Here is a 17,786-nt window from a genome sequence, read left to right as displayed (position 1 = left end):
GGGACCATTTAGATTCTATAGAATCATTTAGATCATTAAATACTTGATATGAATATTTTTGATTCAATCATTTAACATTTTTATATTTTCTTTGATGAATCATCTTGTTTTAGTTTGAAAAATAGAAAAACAGTGAACTTTGATGTGATATTTCTACATTTTTGAAACAATTGGATTTTATTCCATTTCGATCTTTAACAAGCCTGAATGTGTGTATGTTTGTTTTTGCCCTCCTGCTCATCATCTTTAGTTTTCATATTTTTGGCAGCTTTGCAGGAATTTGCAATAAATGAAGTAAGTAAAAAAAGCACCTATTTCCTTTTTATGATTTGATTTATGAGACACTATGAAAATAAATATTCTTCCCCTTAGAATTTAATGAACAATAAGCGTCATTAAACAGAATCATTTCAGAGGTTTGATCTTTGTCTTCTCTTTTGTTGTGACAAAGTTTATTTTCATGTAACTGAGTGAAAACCTGCAGCAGTGTTTAGGAGATATCAAAACCTGTTCCTTGGTGTGAGTGTTTGGATTCCTCACATGATCAGAAGTAGTGGGTTTCAACTTGTCTGAGTCCTGAATGAACTTGAAAACAGGACAGCTTGTAAAGTACCATGCTTGTAATAAGACCTGACGGCTGCGTTTATGCTATTAATGATCACAGAGGTTGGTTTCACTGAAGGCAGATTGTGAGAAAGTTGAACACAGACACATCCTCACCTTAGGAGACTTTTCTAGCTTCACATTTAAAGGTGACATATTATGCTCTTTTTCATCAACATATATTGGTCTAAAAGGTCCCCAAAACATGTCTTTAAAGTTTATGCTCAAAAAAACACTTTGAAATCAGATTTTGGCATGCCTGAAAAACCCTCTTTTTCAGCCCTGCTCAGAACAGTCTGTTTTCTCTCTGACCACGCCCCCTCAGGAAGTGGATGTGGCCTCGGCTGTCCAGCACATTGATCTAATGTTTACATGTTGGCTGCATAGACATTTCTGCTCACAGACCCGCGTTACTTCAACCCTCTGAATCTGATCCAGAATCTGATCCTGACGGAGAGGCGCCTGCAGCAGGACCTTTCTGAAGGATTGGTCACAGATTTTGTGTTTCTTGTTGTTTTATTTGTCAGTATGTCGACGTGTGTCTTGGTACACAGCTACGAACATGTAGCTATGTGGCTATGCTAACTAGCGCTAGCACTTTTCCATGATAAATAAAAATCATCCACTAGATCTTCAAATCTGCAGACGTGGGGAGTAAAACCGACCTTTGTGTTTATTAAGACAGCCTACAACTAGCATGCCTCCCTCCTAAGCTCCTTGTTAGCACACATGTGTGCAGGTAATGAAAAATGGAGGAGTTGAGTTGAGTTGTATTTTATACAGTCTATGGGCTGAACAAGCTCCGAGCTCTGACTTCCTTTACAGACAAGATGTCGTTGTGACGTAACAAAAACACGGAAATCTGAAACGGCTCGTTTCAGCACACATTTACAGAAAGGTGGAGAAATCAGAACAGGGGCAGAATGGATTTTTTTCATTTTCGGGGGGTTTGTAGACATGCCAGGGAAACATATTTCAGGTAGAGAACCATTAAAAAGTTGATTTTGCATGATATGTCACCTTTAAAGACTTCAAGAGGCTGAAGGGAAGACCTTTGGTGGGTCATTCATCAGTTTTAAAGAGACTTAAATAAACCTCTCAGTTTTGAGTTTGTATGAGTTGTATTCATTATGAAACCTTACAAAATGTATCCCCCACAGACGTGTGCACAAAGACCTGAAATATATGAACTTCTGCTAAAGTGCTGACGCGACCTGCTGGTGACTAAACCACAAAGCAGCACTTCCTTAAAATGACTTACCATGTGACACAGTTCAGAGAAAGTGAAAGAAGATTTTGACATTGTTTAACGGATCGAAGACGCCATCACAGAGTGTGACATCTCTGCTGGAAAACACTCAAACCCTGAAGAACTCTAACTTGGTGAGTTTTGCTTTTGAAAGAATATTTAGATTTTCAAAAAAACACAGTTTCAGAAAGTTACCTGACCTGAAACGAGTGTTCAGAGACTTTCAGAGACCCTGTGTCTCTGAGCTTCAAACCACAGCTTCCGTTGAAGCTGCCTCTGTAACCTGTGTGTGCTTGCTTTCTGCGTTGTGTGATGAAACAGTCCTAAATATCCTCTTTTGGCACCAATACATGTTTCATTCTGTTCATAACAGAAGAAATATAACTTTCCCTCTGGTAAAGGCTCAAGAACAGATACATCAGACTGGCATTAAAATATCAAGTGTACCCCACAAGTCTACAGAGCTCCAGCAGAGGACGCTGTCGTGCAATCAATACAACTCTCTCAATACCAGACCTTACAAACATTAGGGACAAAGGATTTTGGCGAAATGACTCTATATGACATAGAATCCATATCAAAAACAAAATGTGAAAATACAAAGGGGTAAGTTGTACTATATCATTTCTTGTATCTGTTACACCTGCAGAAATTCTAGAAACAAAGTAAGAACTAAAACTGTCCCATCTGACCTAATAGTGTTGAGGGACTTAAAGAGGCTGAAGGGAACACATTTGGTGAGTGGTGTAAAGTTGTGCACAAGCGGCAACCTCCGGTCTCAATCTATCGGTCTCAATCTATGAAGCCCATGCGGAAGTGTTATAAACTGCAGTTCATCGAGAGTCCACTTGAGGCTGGCAGCAGAAACACCAGAAACCACTTAGACATGAATGGGAAAAAGACGATGTTTGCAGCATTAATAAACATGTTTACAGCCTGGTACAAAAAACGTCTTGGCTACAGTAGCTAATCTCCCTGTCGGCACACACTGTACGGGGGGGGGTTAATTTTTTCTAACGTGACGGTTCAGAAGATATTAAGATTACGAGTTTTTGCCCAAATAAGGACATGACTGACTTGACTCCTGGTCGGGAACGCATAGCTGTTGGTTAGGAGGCTTAAACTCCTCCCCTTTACGTCACACTCTGCCTGCTTGAGTTCCTCATTTCCAATATGGCTGCCTCCGTCGATTGGCTTCAAAACAGCGTTCAGGAACAGATGGGTGACATCATGGATACTACGTCCATATTTTAAACGGTCTACTGTTGTGCAAACTAAAAATAAGAGAAACTATTCTGAACATTTGGCTCCAAAACTTCATAAAACGTTCTGTGAATTTTTTTTAAAGTCACTTTTTTATATTTGTGATCTTCTTCACATTTAACTTTGTTGTGAATAATATATTTCAATCACTGTTAAATCCAGATGCTAAATAAAAATCTAAATGTTAAATTAAAATACAAATGTTTAATCGAAATTTTAAATATAAATATAAATGATAAATGTTAAATTTAAGTGTTATTTTGTATGGGGTGCCGTTAGTACCAAAATGCTCAGAGACAGTACTGACCCAGTCTATGGTCCGAACAAACTAAGTTCATAAAGTGATACACGATTTATGAAGCTTTTATTTTGGTATTTCTGCTAGGGGGCAGTGGGAATTTGCATATTAGCTAAATATGCAGAGCAACACTTAATATTAATATTTAACATTTAACATTTATATTTAATATTTAACATTTAGACATAACTTTTATATTTAACATTTAGACATAACTTTTATATTTAACAATTAAAATTTATATTTAACATTTAATATTTATATTTAATATCTATATGAAACATCTTTATTCAACATTTATATTTAAGATTTAACATTTAGATATGACTTTTATATTTAACAATCAACAGTTATAGTTAACATTTAACATTTAATATTTATATTTAATATTTATATTAAACATTTATATTCAACATTTATATTTAATATTTAACATTTGGATATAACTTTTATTTCCAACAATCAATATTTATATTTAAAATTTAACTTTTAGATGCAACATTTAACATTTATATTTAACAATCAACATTCATATTTACAGTTAACATTTATCTTTATATTTAGTATTTATACTTTACATTTGTAGTAACTTAATCTAACATTTACATTTACAATTAAACATTTAGATTTATGTTTAACATTTAGATATAACATTTAATATTTATATTTAAATAAACATTTGGATTTAATACTGTAACTTAAATTACATTTTTACAACAAAATTAAAAGTGAAGAAGATCACAAATATTGCTCTCAGTGTAATTTAAATAAAGAGACTCAAAAATTCACATTCTGTTTTCTTGATGTTTTGGAGCTAAATGTGGAGAATTGTTGTTTTTATTTTCAGTGTGCACAACTTTACAAACAGCGTCCCATCTCAGTCGGCCTGTTCAGATGTTCAGTCCTCACAGGGAGACTAAACAACAAAAACTCTCCTCTTCTGTCAGTGATGTTTTTATGAGCTGTATTCATGATGATACTTCAAAAAGCAGAAATAAACAAAGAGGTATTTACATGTTTTCTTTATACCTCTGTCTACAGGTGTGTGCACAATGAACTGAATAAATATCAACATCTTACCTCGTGACAAAGGTGAAGACAAATCAAAGATTTGGACTTGTTGAATGGATCAAAGACGCCAAAACAAGGTGTGAGGTCTCTGCTGGAAAACACACAACTGGAGGATTTTAAAGCTCTGAGAGGAACAGACATTAACTTGGTGAGTCTGACATCTGAAGGCAAATATCAAGAGAAATGGCTGAGAGAAACGCTCCATTAGAAAGTTACCTGAACTGCTACGTGTGTGCAGAGACTTTCACAGATCCTGTGTCTCTGAGCTGCAACCACAGCTTCTGTTCAAGCTGCCTGCAGAAATTCTGGGAACAAACTGAGAACAAGAACTGTCCCATCTGTAAAAGAAAGTCATCAAAAGAACATCCAATAGTAAACTTTGGTCTGAAGGAACTATGTGACTTGTTTTCTGGGAGACTGAAAGTGGGATCATCTGAGACAGAAAAAAGAGAGAAGAAGGTGGAGGTGGTGTGTAGTAAACATCAAGAAGAGCCAAGACTGTTCTGTAAAGATGAACAGAGAGCTGTGTGTCCTGTCTGTGACTTTCCTCACCATGTTGGTCACACTGTGGTTCCTGTAGATCAAGCAGTCAGTGAGCTGAAGGAGCAGCTGAAACCTGACTTAAAGTCTCTACAGGACAAGAGGAACAAATACAAACAGGTGGAGAAAACATACAAAGAAGTGATTCAACACTCCAAGAAGCAGCTGTTGTCCACAGAGAGGAAGATCAGAGCAGAGTTCAAGAAGCTCCACCAGTTCCTGAAAGAGGAAGAGGAGTCCAGACTGACAGCTCTGAGGGAGGAAGAGGAGCAGAAGGGGAAGACTATCAGCAGAGAGATGAAGAGGATTCAGGAGCAGATCTCCTCTCTGTCAGACAGTATCTGTGCTGTTGAAGAAGACCTGCAGAAACACAACGTGGCCTTCCTCAGCAGTTATAAACCCACTCAGACCAGAGCCAGAGTCCAGTGCTCAGAGTCAGATCCACAGCTGGTCTCAGGAGCGCTGATAGATGAGGCCAAACACCTGGGCAACCTGTCCTTCAGAGTCTGGGAGAAGATGAAGGACTGGGTCCACTTCAGTCCGGTCATTCTGGACCCAAACACTGCACACAGCTGTCTCTATCTGTCTGATGATCTGACCAGTGTGAGACAAGGAGACACATATCAGAAGTTTCCTGACAATCCAGAGAGACACACTAAGTATCCCACTGTTCTGGGCTCTGAGGGCTTCAGCTCAGGGAAACACAGCTGGGAGGTGGAGGTGGGAGACCATCCTGACTGGAATGTGGGTTTGGCTAAAGAGTCAGTTGACAGGAAGGGAAAGATATTTGCTTCACCAGAATATGGAATCTGGAATTTAAAGTATCGCAGTGGAAAATACACAAATGGTCTTAATGAGACTCTGAAAGTGAAGAAGAGTCTCCAGAGGATCAGAGTCCAGCTGGACTATGACAGGGGGGAGTTGTCCTTCTACGACCCTGAAGACATGACTCACATCTACACTTACAGAAACACTTTCACTGAGAGAGTCTTCCCATATTTCAGTATTGGAAAGTCTGGTGATGCTAAAACTTGTGAGCTCAAAATGTGTCAAAGGTCGATTGGTGTGATGTTCAGCGAGGGCGGTGAGGTCTGACTGATTGATTCATGTCGTCATCATGGAGGAGGTTTTTCTTCCTGTTACTAATAATTCCAGTTCTTTCTTTAAAGCTGAGAATCATTTGATTTGAAGGAACATGAAGAAAATGTAGAAAACACATTTGGACTCTTTCAGCGTCGGACATGGTGACACACATTGTTTAGTTCTTGAAGAATCCAGAAAATATTCCAGAGACACAGAATAAGCTGATCTACAAAAGTCGGCTTTATTATTGATGTGAAGCAGTTTAGCTGGAAATGTTTGATGTGATGGAAACATGCTGAAAGAACTGGGACCATTTAGATTCCATAGAATAATTTAGATCATTAAATACTTGATATGAATATTTTTGATCAAATCATTTAACATTTTTATATTTTCTTTGATGAATTATCTTGTTTTAGTTTGAAAAATAGAAAAACAGTGAACTTTGATGTAATATTTTGCCATTTTTTAAACAATTGGATTTTATTTCATTTAACCAAAACTTAACATTTTTAATTTCAAAGTTTTTAAAGTAAATCTGTAAATAAGTCTGTAAATAATCTCTGTCAAAATATTCACTTTTTTATGTTTTCCCTGAAAAAAAATCATCTTTTTGATGCAAAAAACAGTGAGCATTGATTTAATATTTCCTTGTATTTTTAATACTTTATTTTATTTCATCATTACTTTTCATCTTTTAACTTCAAGGTTTTTAAAGTAAATTGAAAAAATACCTAAAAATATTTTTTTTATAATACATTCAACATTTTTTGCTTACATAAAAAATATATATTTCTTAAAGTTTTGTTTTTGTTTCCAAAATATTAAAAAGTGGGCGTTGCTGTATTATAATATTTTTGTTATCTTTCCATCATGAAACACAGATTAGTCATATTTCTTTAATTAAAGTATTTCATGTTAATTTAGACAAAAAAACTCAAATTGATTTCATACTTTTGTTTCTTTATCGTCAAAAGTTGTAGAGAAAATGTTAACTTCTGTTTGACGATGTTTGTGTTTGTGTCTCAGGTTCAATTCAAATCAGAGGATCCAAAAAATCACAAGACATTTTCTAAACTGTCACTGAGGTTGTGAGAATAACAGCTGCTCTGAAATATCATTTCTCTGATCTGAGAATGAGTTTGATGTTTTGATTTCACTCTTGTTCTTGACAGATCGTTTGAACCAGGACTTGTTCTTCACATTTTCTCTCCTTTTAGAGGTTAAAGCTGAAAGTGAAGTCAACACTTTCACCTGGATTGTCAGAAGTCTCCGTTCTAAAGCGCTGAGCTTTTCTTTGAAATGTGGGTGTTGATAGGTTCCAAAGTGTCTGGCTGTGCTCACTTCAGTCTTGATGTGAACATGAATCTGTGTTTTCAGGATTTCAAAGCAGCTTTTATTTCTCATTTCTGGACTTTTATTGTGAAAGAGCTGACGTGTGTTCCTGTGAGTTGATGAGAACTGTCACTCAGGTGTGAAACAACCCATCAGCACATGAGTGTGTGTTTGAAGGACTTCAGGACTCACTCTGGATCACTGTGGATTCACTTGATGTTGTTTTCAATCACTTGTATGTTTTGTTTGTGCTTAGTGAATCCTCTGCTCCAAACCTGAATGACTTCATTCATGTCCTGACTTACTTCTATCAATAAAACTCTGTTCTGCAGTGAACACACAGACTGATCGACTTCTCTATTGAAAGCATCCTTTTATTGAGAACACCTTAACACATTTTCTGAAGTTAGAGAAACACGTGTAGCACGTAAGAGAACAGAGCAATAATCTGAAGAATCAGAGAGCTAGAGGATTCATATTATTCTACAGGAGAAAGCCAAAGTGACAAAAAGAGACGAGGGGGAACTAGAAAGAGGTGAGAGACTGCAGAGAAACCACTGAATCAGGTTGGAAACAGAGGGAATAATGGGAGGAAGAGAGAAAGACAGCCTATCAAGAGAAGCCAGCTCAGTGTTGTCAGTGCAGCTTAGTCAGTGTGTGGAGAAAGAGGATGGCCGAGGTTCAGAGTGAACACAGCAGCAGCAGCTCCAGATGATCTCAGTAACACTTCATCAGACTAAATCACTGACAGGAAGGCGGCAGAGAAGGACACTGATTGTAGTTTATATGTGGAGCTGATCAATGATTCATTTTCACACAGGATTTCAGCTTCCATCAGTCTCACAGGATCAGGATTTGTGAGCCGTGTTGGTGGATTTGATTTTGTTAAGAAGTCAAATGTTTCTATAAAGGGAAGTGTTTTCTTCTTCTACACTTAAAAAGCTGCAGTTATCTCTGACTGGACTGTCTGTCACATTTCATTCTGCACTCAGTTTATTGTGCAGCAACATTTGAAGCAACACACTGCCATCCATCTGAGTGTGTGTGTGTGAGTGTGTGTGTGTGTGTGTGTTCCTCTGTGTGAGTGCGCCCCCTGCTGGAGCTCAGGTGCTGTTCCTCAGAGTGACATGCAGGCTGAGAGAAGCACCAGTTCACTCTCTGTGCTGATGGTCAACGAGCGCTCCAGCTTTTTCTGCACTGACAACACAGAGCTCTGCAGAAAAGCAGGCACATCAACCTTCATCATCATCATCATCATCACTGTCACCATCCTCATAGTGCCACAGTCTTTAATATCTTCATCCTGATCACTATCATCATCTTCATCACATCATCTTGAGACAAAAATAGCTGTATGCACTTTAAAAGCAGAGAAAACAGACGGAGAAAGGTGGAGTAAAACGGCATTCAGTAGAAAATGAGAAAACAAATCCAAAGGAAAACAACAACAAACAAGTGTCCCGTTGACTGTCATGCAAAGAAAACGCCAGCTACGCTGCTAGTTAGCTGCAGTTGTGTAATACTGTGAACTCCCTCACTTGAAATATGTGAATCTTATTATATCGACAGGAACGGTCACACAGGAACGCCTTTATGTAACCTTTGACCTTTTCCTATAAAACAGGGTCAACTAAGCATTAACACTGGTACTGGATCAGACAAGAGTACAGGACAAAGACTCACAAAGAAAAAGCTCTTTTGGAGGGACAGTTCTCACAAAATACAATCCTGATTCTGTGACCTTTAACTCTGGCTCTGATATGAACCCAGGGGAAAAGAAGAGTGGACACAATCAAACATGTTTGATGTTTTAATGAGCTCTTTGGATCTCCTGTCAGTTTCACTTGTTGTTCTTAAATCTTCCAGCAGAGGGCAGACTGTTAGAGTGTCTCCTTGTCTCTGTCTCTTTGAATGACAGACTGAAGTCAGTCATTTCAGGTGAAGTGAGCTGGTATCGATGTCGTTGTGTTCCAAGTTCATTTCTGATTTTTGCAACATAAATTATCTTTATGAACAATATCTGAAGGAAGAAAGAAGGCCACAGGTTTCTCTGTAACATTTTTCAACACTGACCTCAGTTTTTTTTTTACTTCATTCATGTCTTTGAAAGCTGAAACCTGAAGTTTGAATATTTGTACATTTCAAAGACTGCAGCTTCAGTGACACAAGATTTATGAAATGTTTGAAACCAAAAGTTTGATCCTTTTTTGTTTTGTTTTTATTTGTTAATCCTATAATAATCATTAAACTGGTGCATGGTCATTAGACTCAAGTCCTCACGTCACCCTGAACAGGTGAATGAGAGTGAAAGTGAAGAGAGAGAGACTGAGAGAAGAGATGAATTATTAATATATGTGAACAAGTGAGGGAAACTAATGAGTCATATGAGCGCTGAATTAAAAACTGAGCATGTTTCTGTGTTTGAACTGAATTCAAACATCAAATCAAAATCAAACTGGAGGTTTAAAGAAGCAGTCGTACTGAAATGTTCACAGAACAAGAAGGGAATACATTTGGTGGGTCCTCCTTTATCACAGTTTTAACTGAGACTTCTGTATTCAATCTAAAGATCAAACATTAAATCACACTGCAGTGAATAAACACAATCATACTCTCAAGTAGCTAAAGTAGTTTCACATGTTCCTGCTGGCTGCAACATTAAAATGTAGTTCCACTGGTTTAGGGTCAGTCGATCTGTTCAGATGTGCAGTCCTCACAGAGAGACTAAAGACTCTTACTTTGGTGTTCATGGTGACTTTGAGAGTTGTTTTCATTATGATACTTTGAAATAAGAAACAAAGAGATAATACGTTTTATTTTGAATGTCTTCTCACAGACATGTGTGTACAATGAATGGAGTAAATATTTTCATCTAACAGCCTGACACCGTCTGCTTATAACCAAACTACATACCAACACAGCCTCCTGATAACTTACCATGTGACACAGGTGAAGGACAATAAAAAGGCGGCTTTGACATTGTTGAACACACCGAAGACACCATCACAGGGAGTGACGTCTCTGCTGGACAACACTCAAGACCTGAAGAACTCTAACTTGGTGAGTTTTGCTTTTGAAAGAATATTTAGATTTCAAAAAAGAAACACAGTTTTATAAAGTTACCTGACCTGCTATGAGTGTTCACAGACTCGCAGAGATCCTTTGTCTGCCTGTTCAAATGTTCATTCTTCACAGGGAGGCTAAACAACAAAAACTCCTTTCATATGGCAGGGTGTACTATTTCTCCACTAGCATGGAGGTATTTATTAAAGCTTCAAAGTTGGTAGTGATGATAATCTTAAATGGGCTAGGTTGAAAATGAAGCCTAGTAAGTTGTGAAGCATCTAATTGTCCCAGGGGAAGCTAACAGACAGGAAGTTTAATGTAGATGAGGAAGAAATTCAATCTATTCGGGGTAGTCAGTGAAGATTTTGGGTAGATGGCATAAAGGAGACCTGAAGGATCGTGATCAGGTAGAACAGCTTAGGATAGATGTAGCAGAGGGGATAGGAAAGATAGAGAAGTCAGGACTCCCAGGCAAGTTGAAGCTTTGGTGTTTGCAGTTTGGTTCATTCCCGAGGTTGATGTGGCCACTGTCCATTTACGAAGTTCCAACTTCAAAGGAGGAAAGGATAGAGAGGTTGGATATTTCATACATAAGGAAATGGTTAGGGGTTCCTCTGGGTTTTAGTGTAGCATTGTATGGAGAGGGCTTACTCCAGCTACCAATAACTAGCTTAACTGAAGAGTTTCAGTGTGCAAAGGTTTAGGACAGAGATGTTGCTCTACAAATCCAACTGTAATCCAGGAGATGCAGTACAGGAAGCTGAGGCATCTCTTAAGCACCTAGAGATTGTAGGGAACGTGCAGCAAGGCCGTAGGGGCTTGGGGCTTAGCTCAGGCCGACCAATGTGGTACAAGGCTGGTCCTAAAGAGAGAAGGAAGCTGGAAGTGGAGCAGAGAAGAAGTTGTTAGGTGTACAAAGGCAGTGGCTCAGGCTCAGCAGGGGCAGTGTTTAAATTGGGAGAGTGTAGAAAAGAGGAAGCTTAGCTGGAGAGAGCTGTGGTGTATGGAAGATAACTGCATTAGATTCCTGTTAGGGGCACATACGGTGTTCTACAACCACCCCAGAACCTGAAACGGTGGGTGGGGGTGGGGTGGGGCGCATCGTGCCCATTGTGTGCAGGGACAGCTACAGTACATTAAGGCATATTATGTCAGGTTGTAAGTTAGTCTGTCCCAAGGTCGGGATACACAGCGCCATAACCAGGTGTTGAAGAGCTTAGCAGCAGGGATTGAAGGTAGGAGACGACAGGTGACTTCAGGGTGTAATCAGGGAAAGAGTGCAGCCACTCAGTTTGTCTGTGAGGGAGAGAAATGTACGGGAGGTAGGCTCTTAGAGAGGCATGAGTCAGGTCACCTAAAGGGTGGTAGTGGTTAGGAAATGCAGGTAGACTTGGGAGGAAAACTTGCAGTGCCACAGGAGATCATTTCCACTAATCTGAGGCCTGACATGGTACTCTGGTCAAGCAGTCAGCTGAGAGTTTATTACATAGAGCTGACGGAGCCCTTGGGAGGACTCAGTGGAGGAGGTTTATGAAAGGAAGAAGCTTAGGTACTCAGAGTTTGCAACGGAGAGCAGCGAGGTTGGAAGGTTATTGTTGGTCCAGAAGAAGTAGGGTGTAGAGGGTTTGTAGCACGATCAACTCTACTACTGGGAGAACTGGGAGTGTGTGGACAGAGTCTGAGAAAGACAGTAAAGGAAATGTCAGATGAAGCAGTTAAAACTAGTCAGTGGATCTGGATGAGGAGGAGAAGTATCAGCTGGAAGCCAAAACAGAGATAAGAAAATATTTAGTAAGGGGGAGGTAGAGCACACAGCCTAGACCAGCAGGGATGAGTTCTAGCCAAGACCACTATCTCATCTTGGCTCTGCCTCCCCTGTCTTCTAATATCCAGCTGCAGACTCTCCTTGCTGTGTGTTGGGTGGTGGGGGCTGCTAAGGTCCAGGTGGTAGAGTAGGTAGTATCGGTGTTGTCACCAAGTGGAGCTTGGGGGCATAGTAGGGTGGGGTTCTTCACTGAGTGCTCTTACTTTCTTCCAGCACAAGTACCTTGTGTTTAACACAAAACTGAGACTTCTGTATTTAATCTGAAGTTCAAAACATGAAATCACACTGCGGTGAATAAACACAGTCAAACTGACGTGTTAGCTAAAAATGTTTACTGTTACATGTTCCTGCTGGCTGCAACATTAAAATGTAGTTTCACTGGTTTAGTGTCAGTCAAGTGTAGTGTGCAATGAATGGAGTAAATATTTGTATCTAACAGCCTGACACTGTCTGCAGATAACCAAACTACATACCAGCACAGCCTTCTGATAACATGGTGAGTTTGGCTTTTGAAAGAATATTTAGATTTTAAAAAAAGGAGCCGTTTCAGAGCATAGACTGTATAAAATATGGACGTAGTATCCGTGATGTCATCCATCTGTTTCTGAAGTGCTGTTTTGAGGCCAATCGTCGGCAGGAGCCATATTGCTGCTGTTGAGCGATTGTGACGTAAAGAGGCGGGCTTTGAGCTTCCTAGCCAACAGCTTCAGTATTCCCACCTGTCAATCAAGTCAGCTGTGCCTCTCATTGGAAGACTCGTAATTTAAATATCTTCCGATCAAGAAATGAGCTATCCAGACTACACTCGTCTTTTGAACCAGGATGTAAACATGTTTATTTCTGCTGTAAAGATCGGCTGTTTTGAATTGGTGTGTATTATGTTTACGGTATTCCGGAGCCAGCCTCAAGCAGATCCTCAATGAACTGCAGTTTTTAGCACTTCCGCATTGGACTCATATGTTTAGATCGGAGGTTACCACTTGGTTCAGAGACTCTCAGAGATCCTCTGTCTCTGAGCTGCAGCCAAAGCTTCTGTTCAAGCTGCCTGCAGAATTTCTAGAAACAAAATAAGAACTAAAACTGTCCCATCTGACCTAATAGTGTTGAGGGACTTACAGAGGCTGAAGGGAACACATTTTGTGATTGTTTCAATTAATTATCTTTGAAGAAAGAAGTAAACTGAGTGTTGTTCCTGTTGGCTGAGAAATAAAAAAGAAGTAGAACTGGTTCAGTCCTCACAGGGAGACTAAACAACAAAAACTCTCCTCTTCTGTCAGTGATGTTTTTATGAGCTGTATTCATGATGATACTTCAAAAAGCAGAAATAAACAAAGAGGTATTTACATGTTGTCTTTATACCTCTGTCTACAGGTGTGTGCACAATGAACTGAATAAATATCAACATCTTACCTCGTGACAAAGGTGAAGACAAATCAAAGATTTGGACTTGTTGAATGGATCAAAGACGCCAAAAACAAGGAGTGAGGTCTCTGCTGGAAAACACACAACTGGAGGATTTTAAAGCTCTGAGAGGAACAGACATTAACTTGGTGAGTCTGACATCTGAAGACAAATATCAAGAGAAATGGCTGAAAAAATCGCTCTTGTTGAAAGTTACCTGAACTGCCACGTGTGTGCAGAGACTTTCACAGATCCTGTGTCTCTGAGCTGCAACCACAGCTTCTGTTCAAGCTGCCTGCAGAAATTCTGGGAACAAACTGAGAACAAGAACTGTCCCATCTGTAAAAGAAAGTCATCAAAAGCTAATCCATTAGTAAACTTTTCACTGAAGGAACTGTCTGACTCGTTTTCTGGGAGACTGAAAGTGGGATCATCTGAGACAGAAAAAGGAGAGAAGAAGGTGGAGGTGGTGTGTAGTAAACATCAAGAAGTGCCTAAACTGTTCTGTAAAGATGAACAGAGAGCTGTGTGTTCTGTCTGTGATGTTTCTCTCCACCAGAGTCACACTGTGGTTCCTGTAGATCAAGCAGTCAGGGAGCTGAAGGAGCAGCTGAAACCTGACTTAAAGTCTCTACAGGACAAGAGGAACAAATACAAACAAGTGGAGGAAACATACAAAGAAGTGATTCAACACTCCAAGAAGCAGCTGTTGTCCACAGAGAGGAAGATCAGAGCAGAGTTCAACAAGCTCCACCAGTTCCTGAAAGAGGAAGAGGAGTCCAGACTGACAGCTCTGAGGGAGGAAGAGGAGCAGAAGGGGAAGACTATCAGCAGAGAGATGAAGAGGATTCAGGAGCTGATCTCCTCTCTGTCAGACAGTATCTGTGCTGTTGAAGGAGACCTGCAGAAACACAACGTGGCCTTCCTCAGCAGTTATAAACCCACTCAGACCAGAGCCAGAGTCCAGTGCTCAGAGTCAGATCCACATCTGGTCTCAGGAGCGCTGATAGATGAGGCCAAACACCTTGGCAACCTGTCCTTCAGAGTCTGGGAGAAGATGAAGGACTGGGTCCACTTCAGTCCGGTCATTCTGGACCCAAACACTGCAAACCCCTTCCTCTATCTGTCTGATGATCTGACCAGTGTGAGAAATGGAGACACATATCAGCAGCTTCCTGACAATCCAGAGAGAAACACTAAGACTGCTGATATTCTGGGCTCTGAGGGCTTCAGCTCAGGGAAACACAGCTGGGAGGTGGAGGTGGGAGACCATCCTGAGTGGAATGTGGGTTTGGCTAAAGAGTCAGTTGACAGGAAGGGAAATATATTGATGTCACCAGAATATGGATTCTGGTGTTTAACACATCGCAGTGGAAAATACCGTGATGTTGTTGGTAAGACTCTCACAGTGAAGAAGAGTCGCCAGAGGATCAGAGTCCAGCTGGACTATGACAGAGGGGAGGTGTCCTTCTACGACCCTGAAGACATGACTCACATCTACACTTACAGAGACACTTTCACTGAGAGAGTCTTCCCATATTTCAGTATTGGAAAGTCTGGTGATGCTAAAACTTGTGAAGTCAAAATGTGTCAAAGGTAGATTGGTGTGATGTTCAGGGAGGGCGGTGAGGTCTGACTGATTGATTCATGTCGTCATCATGGAGGAGGTTTTTCTTCCTGTTACTAATAATTCCAGTTCTTTCTTTAAAGCTGAGAATCATTTGATTTGAAGGAACATGAAGAAAATGTAGAAAACACATTTGGACTCTTTCAGTGTCGGACATGGTGAAACACATTGTTTAGTTCTTGAAGAATCCAGAAAATATTCCAGAGACACAGAATAAGCTGATCTACAAAAGTGGGCTTTATTATTGATGTGAAGCAGTTTAGCTGGAAATGTTTGATGTGATGGAAACATGCTGAAAGAACTGGGACCATTTAGATTCCATAGAATCATTTAGATCATTAAATACTTGATATGAATATTTTTGATTCAATCATTTAACATTTTTATATTTTCTTTGATGAATCATCTTGTTTTAGTTTGAAAAATAGAAAAACAGTGAACTTTGATGTAATATTTTGACTTTTTTGCTACATTTGGATTTTATTTCATTTAACCAAAACTTTACATTTTTAATTTGAAATTCTTGAAAATAAGTCTGTAAATAATCTCTGTCAAATTATTCACTTTTTTATGTTTTCCCCGAAAAAAACATCTTTTTGATGCAAAAAACAGTGAGTGTTGATTTAATATTTCCTTGTATTTTTATTACTTTATTTTATTTTATTTCATCATTACTTTTCATCTTTTAACTTCAAGGTTTTTAAAGTAAATTGAAAAAATACCTAAAAATATTTTTTATAACACATGCAACATTTTTTGCTTACCTAAAAAATATGTTTTTTTAACTTTTGTTTTTGTTTCTAAAAAATATTTAAAAAGTGAGTGTTGCTGTATTATAATATTTTTATCTTTCCATCATGAAACACAGATTAGTCATATTTCTTTAATTACAGTATTTCATGTTAATTTAGACAAAAAACTCAAATTGATTTCATACTTTTGTTTCTTTATCGTCAAAAGTTGTAGAGAAAATGTTCACTTCTGTTTGACGATGTTTGTGTTTGTGTCTCAGGTTCAATTCAAATCAGAGGATCCAAAAAAATCACAAGACATTTTCTAAACTGTCACTGAGGTTGTGAGAATAACAGCTGCTCTGAAATATCATTTCTCTGATCTGAGAATGAGTTTGATGTTTTGATTTCACTCTTGTTCTTGACAGATCATTTGAACCAGGACTTGTTCTTCACATTTTCTCTCCTTTTAGTGGTTAAAGCTGAAAGTGAAGTCAACACTTTCACGTGGATTGTCAGAAGTCTCCGTTCTAAAGCGCTGAGCTTTTCTTTGAAATGTGGGTGTTGATAGTTTTCAAAGTGTCTGTCTGTGCTCACTTCAGTCTTGATGTGAACATGAATCTGTGTTTTCAGGATTTCAAAGCAGCTTTTATTTCATCATTTCTGGACTTTTATTGTGAAAGAGCTGACGTGTGTTCCTGTGAGTTGATGAGAACTGTCACTCAGATGTGAAACATCCCATCAGCACGAGTGTGTGTTTGAAGGACTTCAGGACTCACTCTGGATCACTGTGGATTCACTTGATGTTGTTTTCAATCACTTGTATGTTTTTGTTTGTGCTTAGTGAATCCTCTGCTCCAAACCTGAATGACTTCATTCATGTCCTGACTTACTTCTATCAATAAAACTCTGTTCTGCAGTGAACACACAGACTGATCGACTTCTCTATTGAAAGCATCCTTTTATTGAGAACACCTTAACACATTTTCTGAAGTTAGAGAAACACGTGTAGCACGTAAGAGAACAGAGCAATAATCTGAAGAATCAGAGAGCTAGAGGATTCATATTATTCTACAGGAGAAAGCCAAAGTGACAAAAAGAGACGAGGGGGAACTAGAAAGAGGTGAGAGACTGCAGAGAAACCACTGAATCAGGTTGGAAACAGAGGGAATAATGGGAGGAAGAGAGAAAGACAACCTACCAAGAGAAGCCAGCTCAGTGTTGTCAGTGCAGCTTAGTTAGTGTGTGGAGAAAGAGGATGGCCGAGGTTCAGAGTGAACACAGCAGCAGCAGCTCCAGATGATCTCAGTAACACTTCATCAGACTAAATCACTGACAGGAAGGCAGCAGAGAAGGACACTGATTGTAGTTTATATGTGGAGCTGATCAATGATTCATTTTCACACAGGATTTCAGCTTCCATCAGTCTCACAGGATCAGGATTTGTGAGCCGTGTTGGTGGATTTGATTTTGTTAAGAAGTCAAATGTTTCTATAAAGGGAAGCGTTTTCTTCTTCTACACTTAAAAAGCTGCAGTTATCTCAGTTTATTGTGCAGCCACATTTGAAGCATCACACTGCCATCCATCTGAGTGTGTGTGTGTGTGTGTGTGTGTGTGTGTGTGTGTGTGTGTGTGTGTGTGTGTGTGTGTGTGTGTGTGTGTGTGTGTGTGTGTGTGTGTGTGTGTGTGTGTG

General features: G+C 39.1%; 2 protein-coding genes across 3 annotated transcripts; both read left to right on the top strand.

Annotated features, from left to right (window-relative positions):
• The first annotated feature begins 1,916 nt into the window (after positions 1 to 1,916).
• LOC117819593 (nuclear factor 7, brain-like) lies at positions 1,917 to 6,539 on the top strand. 2 transcript variants are annotated; one of them, XM_034693041.1, is made up of 2 exons: positions 1,917 to 1,986; positions 4,455 to 6,539. In XM_034693041.1, exon 2 carries the CDS (start codon positions 4,668 to 4,670, stop codon positions 6,117 to 6,119), a length of 1,452 nt encoding a protein of 483 aa, XP_034548932.1. In that variant the 5' UTR covers positions 1,917 to 1,986; positions 4,455 to 4,667; the 3' UTR covers positions 6,120 to 6,539. The 2 variants fall into 2 exon arrangements, with proteins under 2 accessions (XP_034548932.1, XP_034548933.1); XM_034693042.1 differs by lacking the exon at positions 1,917 to 1,986 and adding an exon at positions 2,400 to 2,458.
• A 7,277-nt stretch (positions 6,540 to 13,816) lies between these two features.
• Positions 13,817 to 15,790, top strand: LOC117818721 (nuclear factor 7, brain-like). Its single transcript, XM_034691733.1, has one exon. The coding sequence runs from the start codon at positions 13,919 to 13,921 to the stop codon at positions 15,332 to 15,334; it is 1,416 nt and encodes a 471-aa protein (XP_034547624.1). The 5' UTR covers positions 13,817 to 13,918; the 3' UTR covers positions 15,335 to 15,790.
• Positions 15,791 to 17,786: the final 1,996 nt, after the last annotated feature.

Source organism: Notolabrus celidotus, chromosome 9 (genome assembly GCF_009762535.1).
Source record: "Notolabrus celidotus isolate fNotCel1 chromosome 9, fNotCel1.pri, whole genome shotgun sequence".
Taxonomy (NCBI): Eukaryota; Metazoa; Chordata; class Actinopteri; order Labriformes; family Labridae; genus Notolabrus; species Notolabrus celidotus.
The sequence above is the reverse complement of the archived record's forward strand: the minus strand, read 5'-3'. Positions and strand labels throughout refer to the sequence as shown.